The 13,344-nt window shown below is 43.3% G+C and overlaps 1 protein-coding gene across 1 annotated transcript in view; it reads left to right on the plus strand.

Moving 5' to 3' along the window:
- The window catches only part of SFSWAP (splicing factor SWAP), a 255,941-nt gene that overhangs the window by 221,162 nt on the left and 21,435 nt on the right, over positions 1–13,344 (plus strand). The window contains exon 16 of the mRNA XM_082267458.1: positions 7,160–7,321. Within this exon, the coding sequence (XP_082123584.1) occupies positions 7,160–7,321 (162 nt within the window). The remainder of the gene's footprint in view (positions 1–7,159; positions 7,322–13,344) is intronic.

Consider the following 13,344-nt stretch of genomic DNA (forward strand, 5'->3'; position numbering starts at 1 on the left):
GGGTGGGTGGCTGGCTGTCTGGCACCCTGTGGTGGGTGGGTGGCTGGCTGTCTGGCACCCTGTGGTGGGTGGGTGGCTGGCTGGCACCCTGTGGTGGGTGGGTGGCTGGCTGTCTGGCACCCTGTGGGTGGCTGGCACGGGATGTGGGTGGCTGGCTGGTACAGGGCCTGTGGCTGGGTGGCTGGCTTGCTGGTACAGGGTCTGTGGGTGGCTGGCACCAGGCTGCTGTGGGTGTATGGCTGTGATACACTCCTGCGAGACTTGTCCCGACTCCAGGCGAAGCTGCCCAAGGCGAGGGATGAGGCCTAAGAAGGCAGAATGACGTCACAAAATATCGGTAACTTCCGGGGCCGATTCCGATATATCGGGGAAAGTGCATATCGGCTCTCTATATGTCGGCCTTGCCGATAATCGGTCAATCCCTATGCTGCAGTATACAATATTGAATTTTTGGTTTTGGGTTTAATACCGCTTCAAATTATCCATAGGTGACCCTTTAAAAGCCTTTACAGGATACCATTTTAAAATTGCACACGAGGGGCTGGTGCTGGAATTATTGCTCTCTCAGATTTTCCTGGCAATATCTCACATGTGTAGTGCAATCACTATTTACATATGCATGCTAGACCTACGTGCACATTTGCATTTCCCCTCCAAAGCAGTGATCAAACTGAGATCAGTTTGTTTGGCTGCTTTACAGGTAAATTAATTGGCTAGTTAACAGTCAAACTGAAACCAGAAGTTGGGAAGTTATGAAACCTTTGTCGCTTCTGGTTTCATACACCATAGAGATGATCAGGGAACAGATGTTTTGCCTTTTCTATAGTAAGAATGCCCACTGGCATCCCAGTGGAACAGGAGAAGTTGGGAAAGGCAGAGGTAGTAGAGGGGACCCCCTTCTGCCACATGTAAAAGTCATCAGGTGGCTGTTGCCATGGACTTGGTATCACCGCTTCTCGTCCAGGACATACAGTACAGACCAAAAGTTTGGACACACCTTCTCATTCAAAGAGTTTTCTTTATTTTCATGACTATGAAAATTGTAGAGTCACACTTCAAGAGGTAGTCACCTGAAATGGTTTTCACTTCACAGGTGTGCCCTGTCAGGTTTAATAAGTGTGATTTCTTGCCTTATAAATGGGGTTGGGACCATCAGTTGTGTTGTGCAGAAGTCAGGTGGATACACAGCTGATAGTCCTACTGAATAGACTGTTAGAATTTGTATTATGGCAAGAAAAAAGCAGCTAAGTACAGGAAAACGAGTGGCCATCATTACTTTAAGAAATGGTCAGTCAGTCCGAAAAATTGGGAAAACTTTGAAAGTGTCCCCAAGTGCAGTCACAAAAACCATCAAGCGCTACAAAGAAACGGCACAATGGCACACGGAGTTCTAGCAGCAGACACATCTCTAGAACAACTGTTAAGAGGAGACTGTGTGAATCAGGCCTTCATGGTAGAATATCTGCTAGGAAACCACTGCTAAAGAAAGGCAACAAGCAGAAGAGACTTGTTTGGGCTAAAGAACACATGAATGGACATTAGACCAGTGGAAATCTGTGCTTTGGTCTGAGGAGTCCAAATTTAAGATCTTTGGTTCCAACCACCGTGTCTTTGTTCGACGCAGAAAAGGTGAGCAGATGGACTCTACATGCCTGGTTCCCACTGTGAAGCATGGAGGAGGTGGTGTGATGGTGTGGGGGTGCTTTGCTGGTGACACTGTTGGGGATTTATTCAAAATTGAGGGCATACTGAACCAGCATAGCTACCACAGCATCTTGCAGCGGCATGCTATTCCATCCGGTTTGCGTTTAGTTGGACCATCATTTATTTTTCAACAGAACAATGACCCCAAACACACCTCCAGGCTGTGTAAGGGCTATTTGACCAAGAAGGAGAGTGATGGGGTGCTGCGCCAGATGACCTGGCCTCCACAGTCACAGGACCTGAACCCAATCGAGATGGTTTGGGGTGAGCTGGACCGCAGAGTGAAGGCAACAAGTGCTAAGCATCTCTGGGAACTTCTTCAAGACTGTTGGAAGACCATTTCAGGTGACTACCTCTTGAAGTGTGACTCTACATTTTTCATAGTCATGAATATAAAGAAAACTCTTTGAATGAGGAGGTGTCCAAACTTTTGGTCTGTACTGTATATGTATGGAAGACGGGAAACCGTTAAACATGGCAAAATCTTATAAATACACTGCGAAAAGAAAACAATTTTAATATGCATTAATCCCCCTTTAAAATCCTCCAGCATTTGTGAGTGTTGCAGTTTTCCAGCATTCTAAATTGGAACTACTGTATACAGTATATGTAAATCCAGTTATTATCCTTAATTTGTTAATGTGTTTTTAAAGTAATTTTCAATCTTTTAAAATCTGCATTGTTAAGTAAATACCGGGTATTTCTTCTTTGAAGGTTCTTAAATAGTTTACATAGTTGGTAAGGTAGAAGCAAGACACAGGCCCTTCTACTTCAAACCGTGTGAACCTCCTTACACGATAGGGAGGCAGTAGCAGGAGCCATCAGTCAAATCCTATGATGAGGGAGCAGGAGGGGGGGTTAAGCCATGCTGTGTGTGTGTATGCAGGCAGTGCAGATTGGGATCGTGCTTGCATGAGTGCCCCCATAGGAGCGGCTTGTCTATTATTTAAAGAATAAAAAAAAAAAAGTTTCTCTTTCGTTCATTGACCGACACAACTCCTGATATTCATAACCATTGGGTTATACTGCCCCCTACAAGAGTAGGACACTAGGCAGAAAAGAATTCTGGCTACACCCATGGGCAGTCCCAGGGGAAAACTCCCTCTCTCTGCTATAGCCACCCATTTTTTTTTTTACAAGCAGTGTCGGGAGAATTAGAACTTCACAGAGGGTTGGGGGCTGTCCGTCAATGAACATCAGAGAAATTAATTTTACGGTAAGTCAATCACATTTTCTCTTTTGCTCATTGATGGACACAGCTCCTGATATTCATAACCATTGGGACGTCCCAAAGCAGTAATAAACATGAGGGGTGGGAACCAGAAAAGATTCCCAAGGTTAAACATTAGCCAACCAGGTAACCGAGCTCAACCAAACAACTGGAGCCCACCTGAATAAAAACACACCCTCAAAGAGGATAAGGTCCTCTTAAACAGCAGCCTGCAAAACCTTGCGGCCAAAAAAAGCATCCGCAGGTGCCAACACATCCACTTTATAAAACTTTGTAAAAGTGCGCACCGACGTCCAGGTGGCTGCCTTGCAAACCTGCGTCACTGACACCTGATGACGGAAAGCCCAGGAGGCACTAAGCGCCCTAGTAGAGTGTGCCTTGACAGGGAGAGGAGGAACCTGACCCTTGATGGAATAGGCCTGAACCATCATCGGTCTGATCTATGTGGAAATGGTCGCAGAGGAAGCGGACAACCCTTTTCGAGGTCCATCCGTGAGCACAAAGAGAGTCTGACTTCCCTGAAAGACTCCGTAGCTGGCAGGTACATCCTAATTGCCTGGACTACCTCCAAAGTATGAAAGGCAATTTCCTTTGGATATTTAGGACTGGGACACGGGGAAGGCAATACAATGTCTTCATTCAAATGAAAATCAGAGACAACCTTTGGAAGGAACGACGGACAGGGGCGAAGAACCACCTTATCCCTGTGAATCACCAGGTAACTTGAATGAAAGGATAATGCCGCCACTCAGCGCCCTGCCTCCATCCCAGGAAAGTGGCCAGACCACCCAAATAGCCCCAGCATAGGGGGGGCAGGATGAGGGACTTGGCGGGGGGGTGCTTGCAGGAAGGAAGGGAACCTGGGGGTCCGACCATCCCAAGGAGGGGCCCATGTCCACCCCAAAACCCTCAAGGGGGAGAGGGGGGACATCTACTCACCATACCAGGAACTAGATGAGCACTGCTCCAGACAGAAGCCCTCTCAATCAAAATAGGGGGGGCTGTCAGCCAGGAGGAACGCTGCGACTCGGGCCAAGACCTGGTCATATGCGACCTCTCGAGGCGTTTACCTCGTGGGGCTGTCGTGGCCGGCCTAGCGTGGTCGGTGACCAGACTGGGGTGACCACTGGATCTAGATTATCCAGCCCGTTGCCCAGTCCAGCAATTGATTGTAGATGTTACAGAAAATCCAGGAGAAAAAAAATTCTATCTAAAAAATTTTATGTCGGGACCAAAGATCCCAGCAAGGAAATAGGTCCTTAGCAGTCAGGAGTGGCTATAGCAGAGAGAGGAAGTATACCCCCTGGGACTGTCCATGGGTGTAGCCAGAATTATTGTCTGCCTGTCCTACTCCTGTAGGGGGCAGTACAACCCAATAGTTATGAATATTAGGAACTGTGTCAATGAACATCGGAGAAATGGATTTTACAGTAAGTCAAAAATCCCGTTTTTTTTAATCCCTTTAATGTATGTTTAAACGTACATTAAACGCTGGTCAAATTTCTATATCATTCAATTGTGTAATATGAATGGAAGCATTTGGGACTGCTTTTGACCTAACAAGATATGTTTGCATTGCAGGTAAATTAGGTCAGTAGCCTTTTGCTATGTTTACCTTTGAACATTGCTCTATTTGATGTAAAAAAGGGAACACTCAACAACATTTTACATGACTGTAGCCAATCTGAACACTGATCCTTCCTTTTAGTAGAGATAGAAGCTAGAAGAGTGTAGCTTGTTAATAGTTTAATATAGGTCCACTCTTATTAGGTCTGTAATAGCCAAAACATTGCCTCTGTAATTTCTGAAAATTGGCCTATTCTGATTGCCTTTTGCTCCATATGTTTTCTTCATGAATAATTTAAATTCATACGACAAGAAAATATACTGACATTTGAAAACGTTTACTTTTTATTTTAGCTGTTTTTTTTTTTTTTTACCTAGGCAGTTTTTAGCTGTTAATCTCTGGCTGCTACAATAAATGTACAAATATCTCCCAATATTGGGGGTTATAATATGGTGGTTAGCAGGGCCGCCATCAGGGGGTACAGGCAGTACAGGTGTAAGGGGCCTGAGCTTCCAGAGGGGCCCGTTTTCCCTTACATAATTTGAAAATGTCAGCAGCACAGCACTGATTCATTTCGCCGACAGCACAACCGGCCAACACCCGATTGCCCCCCTGCACGCGGGGGGGGGGTTAGCTGTTTTGGTTTTGTGTTGGCAGGGTTTGTGGGGGAGACTGAGAGAGAGACACCGTGATACATGTCACCAGCTTTCCCCCGTGTGGCACTGCAAAGGAGATAAAATCTTTTTTCACCAGTCCAGCTCGCCTACAAGTTACAACATTGCTCCCCACAAGTAAAACCTGGCCACTTGCTCCGCTCCATTTAGTTCCCTGCTGAGGCGGAACCTGCTTCTGCAAAGATAGTTAAGTATCATCTGATTGGGCAGCACTCGGGCATGGGGGTGTAGTCAGTTGCTAAATGGAGGAAGTGGCCCCAGCCTTGCAGGTGCATGAAGTAGAATCGAGATAGCAGCGTGGAGGGTAAGTCACTGACTGAGTTGTGTGTGCAGCGACGTGCTGCTGCTGTGCTCCCTGTACTTTTTGATTGGACTCCTCTGATGGGACACGAACACCAGACAAGCTGGCATGATGGCGTTGCATTGTGAAAATGGCTCGTGTTGATTCTGGGTGGAGAAAAGATCCCCACCCAGAATCATCCCCAGCCATTTTCACAATGAAACTCCATCATCCTCATCCAGGCCAGATTCTTCCTTCCCTCTGCACAATTTATTCCAATTCCTGCCCAGAATCATCTATCCCTCTCCAGGAATTTTGGGCCTGGGTTTGGATGAAGATGATGGAGTGGCATTGTGAAAATGGATAAGGATGATTGAGTGGGGATGAGAGTTACATAGTGAAGAGGCTCTCCACAATGTAACTCTCATCTCCACTCAGAATCATCCTCATCCATTTTCACAATATGCCACTCCATCATCCTCATCCCCACCCTGGCCAGATTCATCCATCCCTCTGCACAATGTATCCCCATCCCCACCCGGAATTATCCATCCCTCTCCAGGATTCTGGGCGAGAATAGGGGATACATTGTGGTTGTGGAGAGGGATGGATAATTCTGGGCGGGGATGGGGATACATTGTGGAAAGGGATGGATAATTCTGGGCGGGGATGGGGATACATTGTGGAAAGGGATGCATAATTCTGTGCAGGGATGGGAATAATACTTCTTATTTTCATATATTAAGAGTGTTAAAATAAAAGTGGGTGCACCGAAGGACTCGGTGGGATGGTCAGTGGGCAGATTTGGTGGGAGGGCCAGTGGGCGTGCCATGGGGGAATGTTGGTGGTCAGGCCCTGGGGGGCCCAGGCCTAAAGCTGTGTAAGAGGCCCCAAAATTTCTGATGGCTGCCCTGGTGGTTAGTCTTGGCTGTTTGTGGCCTGATTTAAGCTCTACCTGAATTTACTTAGCAAGATTGTAAAGATTCTATAGGGCCTAAGACCATCAGAAGCACTTAGTAAAGTGATTGTAAACAATTATCTTGTAAAACCACCCATTCCATTTAAAATTGAAATGAAAAGCAAACATCTGTGTATCTGTCACATTGCCTCTGTTTTCAGATGCATAATAGCTGGGGGAGGAGAAACAGCAGTACACAGAGCTTCACAGTGAAAGGCTAGGAAGGGTGGGCAAGTCTGATTATTGGAGGAGTGCAGGCTGATTTCCCAGCATAGCTAGAGAACTGACCATGGTGTGCTCTCCTGCTTAGTGTGGTCAGTTGTTTTGATAGGAAAGCAGAGGGACTGGCAGGATCACCGCGGATTTCACACAAAGGAAGCAATACAAAGAGAACAGGATACTTTTTCATACAAGTACATGGAATATGAAATGTTGAGGTAACAAACGCTTTACCATGCATGAGGTTGTTCATCTTATTGGAAATCTCTGTGGAACCTAGACTCCTCCCTTTTCCTTGGATAAATAAAAACAAAATGTCGTCTGATTATGTGCAGCATTCATGTGTCATTTATGTCACGCAGTGGATCAGAACCGGTCCATGAGTGTGTGCTTACATAGTCTGTATGTTTATCAGCTTTTATTGTAACAAAGCTTACTTTGCAACTATTTCAGCTCCCAGCATCTATTGATTTTTTTCCTTTTCATGTTAGAATTTACTTAGATTAGATTATTTTGTTTTCTGCAGTAGTCCACATGAAAACCGGAAGAAAAAGCATTCCAGGTCAGAATCCAAATCGAAAGCGAGGGCATGTTCCCGCTCACCCAACAGACATGGGACACACAGTTTAACACACTCTACCAGTATCTCTCCTGTGGAGAGCAGAGGGTCCAGCCAAGAACGTTACAGGTAACTTATCTTTATTTGGGTACTGGGGTAACAAGGCACCTTGTGAAGGAATTTGAACTTATCTGTAAATTTGTTATCTTGACGTGCAGTACAGGGCTTGTATTCATAGACCATGGATTATATGCAGGCTCATTTCAGTTGATTAGCCACTGCAAGAAATTTCGATAAAACCAACCCTTGTATTCTGACAGGGGTGCTGTTTGCACCCCACCAGAACACACTGATCGGTGCTGGTAGCCGTTGGCTGCCAGTGCTGATTAGATGCTGGTTTTCCAGCATGCCCATTCGACAGAAGCCGGTCGTGACAGAAGTCGGTCGATGGATGATGTGGCTTACAGGTAGACCCTGGCAGTTCTGACAACATCACAGCAGTGTAAGGCAATTTCTTTAATATATCTTGGGGCAGGACAGGGGGAAACAAGGACACTATTCTCATTGAGGTGGAATGAAGAAAGTGCTTTGGGCAGAAGAGAAGGTCTTGGTCTCAAGACCAGCTTTGTCCCTGTGCAGTACAAGAAAAGGCTCCTTCTACGAAAGGGCTGCAAGCTCAGAAACACGCCTAACAAATGTAATGGTCAGCAGGAACGCAGTTACATGTGCGATCTCTTAGAGACATCTTTAATCAGCTCAAAGGGGATAAGGGTGGGGTCTATTAAGTCCAAGTTGAGAACCCAAAGCAACACACGTCAAATTGGTGGATTTTATGTGATCAACTACCTGAAGAAAAGTCTAAAGTTTGCAAAGCTTTCTGTAAGAGAATGGATAAGGCAGAAACGTGTCTCTTAACCACTTGCTGTATTATTATTAAAACGTCCCCTTACTAAGTGGTTATACCAGGATCATGGCTGCAGCTTTACAGTTTTTTTCAGCCAGCAATAGTCTTTCATAGAAATTGATTTAGGTGGCTTAAAAGCCGTCTTTGTACCACCAGTCAGATCGTATATTTTAGGGCAGGGGTGTCCAAACTTTTTTCAAAGAGGGCCAGATTTGATGAAGTGAAAATGCGTGAGGGCCGACCATTTTGCCTGACATTCTTTGGACCATTAAAATTAAATGCAAATTAACTATTTTATGCAGTTTCTTGCAAACGGCATACTTTTCATTTCGTTACATGGATGACAAATCTAAACAGGTGTTAAATCACTCTGCCTTTCAGATCTGAAGGCCAGATGAAAAATAAATTCAGGAAGCTGAAATATATGTCAGGAACATTGTAAAGTACATTACATATTATTGGTAATAAAGGTTGTCTGTCAACTTTTAAGTAAAAAAAATATGAACAGGAACATAACACCAAGTATACATGTTGTGTCCAAATATATTTATATCTAATTTAGACCAACTGAGATTTTACAATGTGTTCATCTCACTTCAGGGCATGCGCGCTCCCTAATCAGTCACACAAGGGTTGCCCACATATAAGCGCTATATGAACCCACCGATGATGTTTAATGATGGCAGCAATAGTAGTCATGAATGAGGACAATGTAGTAAATAGAACATTGAAAAGTTTTATTCAAAGTCAGTTCCATGTATGTATAAAACGGCAGTACACCTTGTAGAATGACCCTCACTGGATCTGCAATGGTGAAGGCAAAATAAGGGGTTTTAAACCTCACAGCTTAGTGACTATCCAGTGTGTGTGAAGGCATAAAACCAGCCAGGAACAATGCAGCAGTGTGGACAATTGTGCCTTTGCTCGGGCTGTGAGGAGATAACAGAATGCCTCAATCCTGGACAGGGAAGGGTGTAAAAAGAGGTCACACAATGCCCGGTATAGCAGGCAAGGAGGATTGCCATCTGTGGTTGCTTCGATCACCCACGATGAGTGCCGACCAGGAAGGGGACCCGGATGTGATGTCAGACTCTGGGGGAAGGAGGACCAAAACTAGGCTTGAACCGCTATAGAGCCGCTGGTGGTGAGTGGCATGTGTGGTCATCCAAGGCAGAGGAGCAAGGGGAGCGCGAGGAGTGCCAGCTTTGCATATGGTTGTCTTGACAACTTTTCAATGTTCTATTTACTACATTGGCATCATTCATGACTATTATTGCTGCCATCATTGATCATCATCAGTGGGTTCATATAGCGCTTATGTGGTTAACTCTTGTGTGACTGATCCTTTTGAACATCCCTCCTGGTGTGTTTTGTTCCCACACAGCTGCTACTTGGCCCCCCAGGTGTTATGCCAATTTTCATGGAGGGGGCGTTGGTCCTGTCATGCTAGCGCCAGATTTATGTGTTTTTTAGTGTCCCTACTCAGGCTAAGTCCGAGGCCAAATTGAGCAAGGGATATAAATCTGGCACGGGTGGGTGTTAACAAAAGTGTATTCACAAGTAACGGGAAAAATCGGAATTGGATGCAGCAGGCCGGGATGGACCATCATTTTGAGTACAAGTCATTCAAAATAGTAGCATATATAAGAGGATGTATAAAACTAATGGTAAAAGAACTAATATGGCATTCGTGCATGCCCTATTATCCTAGGGGTCCTGAGCAGCGCTCGGGGATTCACAGGGGTTCTGTATTTTTGGACATGCCTGTTTTAGGGCCTTCATTCACGGTTAACCACTTCCTTACCAGGCCATAGTAAAATGACCTTTCTGAAGCCGATCAGTATACCTGAGTAATCTATCTGCAGCCCATGCCTCCTAGATTGTGTTGTGGTGTTTGCTTTCCGAAATGGGGTCATTTTGCGGGGGTTTCCATTGCCCTGGTGTTCCAGGGCCTTCAGAAGTGTGATAGGTTGTAATTAAATTATATGTGTAATTTATGCTCCTAGAACACCTGACGGGGCTCCTTGAATGTTGGGCCTCTGTATGTGGCCAGGCTGTGTAAAAGTCTTACACATGTGGTATTGCCATACTCAGGAGGAGTAGCAGAATGTATTTTGGGGTGTAATTGCAAGTATGCATATACTGTGTGTGAGAAATAACTTATGACAATTTTTTGTGTAAAAAAAAAAAAAAAATTATTTCTTCATATTCCCAAGAATTGTGGGAAAAAATTACAACTTCAAAAAACTCACCATGCCTCTTACTAAATACTCTGGAATGTCTACTTTCCAAAAAGGGGTCATTGGGGGGGGGGGGGCATTTGTACTGTCCTGACATTTCAGGGCCTCAAGAAATGAGATAGGCCGTCTGTACATTAGGTGTGATCAGTTTTCAATGATTGGCACCATAGCTTGTAGACTCTATAACTTTCACACAGACTAAATAATATCCACTAATTTGGGGTTTTTTTTTACCAAAGATATGTAGTAGTATAAATGTTGGCCCAAATTTATGAAAAAAAATTACTTATTTGCAAAATTTTATAATAAAAACTAAAACAAAATTATTTTTTTTCAAAACTTTCGCTCTTTTTTCACTTATATCGCAAAAAATAAAAAACCCAGTGGTGATTAAATACTACCAAAAGAAAGCTCTATTTGTGTGAAAAAAAATGATAAAAAAATTTTTTTTTTTTTTTTTCATTCAATAGGTTTTTATTGAGTTTTTACATAAGAAAATGAAAATAAGAACAAAAATGATAAAAAATTTGATTGGGTACAGCATTGCATGAAAATGGTCTGGGAAAGAAGGGGGTGTAACTGCTCTGTATGGAAGTGGTTAACTCTAAATTGGTAACCTGACCTAAAAAGTACCCTACTATTTCACAGGCACAGACAGGTACACGCAGGAGGATTCTCTCTTCCTCTGATGCAGAAATGCAACTCAAACTTCCGTTGCCCATCTCCGCCCTCTTCCAGCAATGTCCAGTTCCATCACTGCTTGTTATCTCGCGATAGGGAAGATAAACCACCCAAAGACTGCTGGAATCTGTGACTAAGGGATCCTATGTCATTCACCTAGGCAAATGATGTAGGCTAAAGAGCAGATCCACAAAAAATGGTTTTTAGACCTAGAAAAATAAACTCTTATTCCATTTGTAGTAAAGAAGGGGGAGACCATTCAAACAGAGCCAATTTGAAAAACAGACTGAAGATTCACTTTAGTTTAAAAATATCTGCGTCCCTATCCTTTTTCTCCGATTCTTCCTCAAACAGGTTTGGAGCCTCCATTTTTTGCTTCCAGAACAGAGTTCGGGAAAGAGGAAGTGTAGCTTTTTGACCTCTGGAAACTGTAGGTTCTAGAAGTGCTAAAACCGTTCAGAACATAGTGGCAGTGAAATCTGCTTTTTGTAAGAATCTGAGGATGGAAGCGGGTTCAGCTATGACCTTGAGTGGTGTTATGATTTTCCTTGTCCCCCCTCCCTTGCACCTCTGGTCGACCATTGCACAGTGAAGGAATCCCATTTGGATACTCACCGAATAGAATGTAAAAGGAATTGGTTTTTGTATATCTAAAATACACAGTAATAATCCAATATGCTAGCTATATTCCTGTGGCTTTCTCTCTGTAGCAGAAGGCAGCAGAAAGTATTTAGCACGCATGCTGTGTGTTCCCAGCAAATATTGTTGGTGTGTCATGGCCACATCATCATACTGAGACTAAGTCTGGATGGGAGGGAAAAAATGCCAGATTTAAAATTCAGTAGATTATTTTACCATAAACATTAAAAAATAAGGTGTTCTAATCATGCAAACTTAATATTGGTGTATGAATCTAATTAAATGTTTCAAACTATCATTTAATAAACAAGCATAATGTCCATATGAGATCCTCAGGGAGTGAGAGTCCTTTGAGTTAATAATCCTTTTTAGTGATGGATTAAAAGTGTATATTCATGTTCATAAAGGAATCCAGATGGAACGGTGCTCAGACAAATCCCTTTGCCACATATACACACCGCTTACCAGAAACCGTGGATCTCAAGTTAGAGATCATATACGCCTTAATCAATCCAAACAGTCCACAGCAAAGCTGGAGAAGATGTCTGTTCCACTGGCATTCAAAAGGATATTTCCATAGATTCAAATGGTAAGGCAGCTGGTAATAACTCTCCATGTGCATAGATAAGAGGGAAACCTCGTAGTGTAATATGTCTAACCCTCCTCTTGTGTTAGGGTCAGAACTGACCCGTTTTCAGGTTTTGAATGTCTATAAGTATCACTTAAATTTGTTTATTGCATCAAGATTTTTTTACTTTGTCAATAACCTCTATTTAAACAATGTAATAGAAAAATAATCCTTTTCACTAAATTATAAAATACTGTGGTGAAAATTAAGACGTTCATGGTGTTAGGGTCAATTCTGACCCAGTTATAATAAAGGATTTTAGGACACTAATAAGTGTCAAAACTGAAATCATAAACACTCTCTCTGCTTAATAACAGTGACAGCCAATCCCCTCTCAACCCTGTGAGCTGTAGTTAGGGAGGGGCCTATCTCTTTTCCTGCTTGTCTGCTAAAGTGAAGAAACATAGGACAAATTCATTTCAGAGTTGCTGACTTTATTTTACCATTTTTTAAATTTTAAAATGAGAGGTATGCTATCAAAAGAATGGTCTAGGGGTCACACCAAAAATATTAAAACCAATCTTTTCAAGGATAAAGAAGCCTAACAAGGTAACCAAGAGGTAAGAAACAAATTTGATGATAAATTAATTATTCAGAGGGTATTTTATGGCTGATTTAAAACACGGGTCAAAACTGACCCTAAACATCATGGATAGTAACGGAATTCTAACATAAGAGGAGGGTTAAAAAAACATTTATTAAAAAAACATGCTACACTTACTAGAATGAAGATTCAAATCAGCGTTGTTAACACATTGGTAACACACGCGGCGGCGGCCAGCCGAAAACATTAAAGACAACTACAACAGGGATTAACACAGTAGAAAAACTCCTTACTCCACTGCCTATGTATCCACATTGTGTACGAAGCATTGCAGGTCGTCTTTAAATAGCCAGGAATCAGTCCCAGTTCTCAGAGAGACCCTGTCTTAACGTATCTATGTTGCTGCACCCATTAGGGGCGTAGGCTTCCCTAGCCACGGTGGGCATACCCCCAAAGGGAATTTCATGGTCTGGAAACCATAGAGATCAGGGGTCTTCAAACTATGGCCCTCCAGTT

Source organism: Pelophylax lessonae, assembly GCF_965119305.1.
Source record: "Pelophylax lessonae genome assembly, chromosome: 1".
Lineage (NCBI taxonomy): Eukaryota > Metazoa > Chordata > Amphibia > Anura > Ranidae > Pelophylax > Pelophylax lessonae.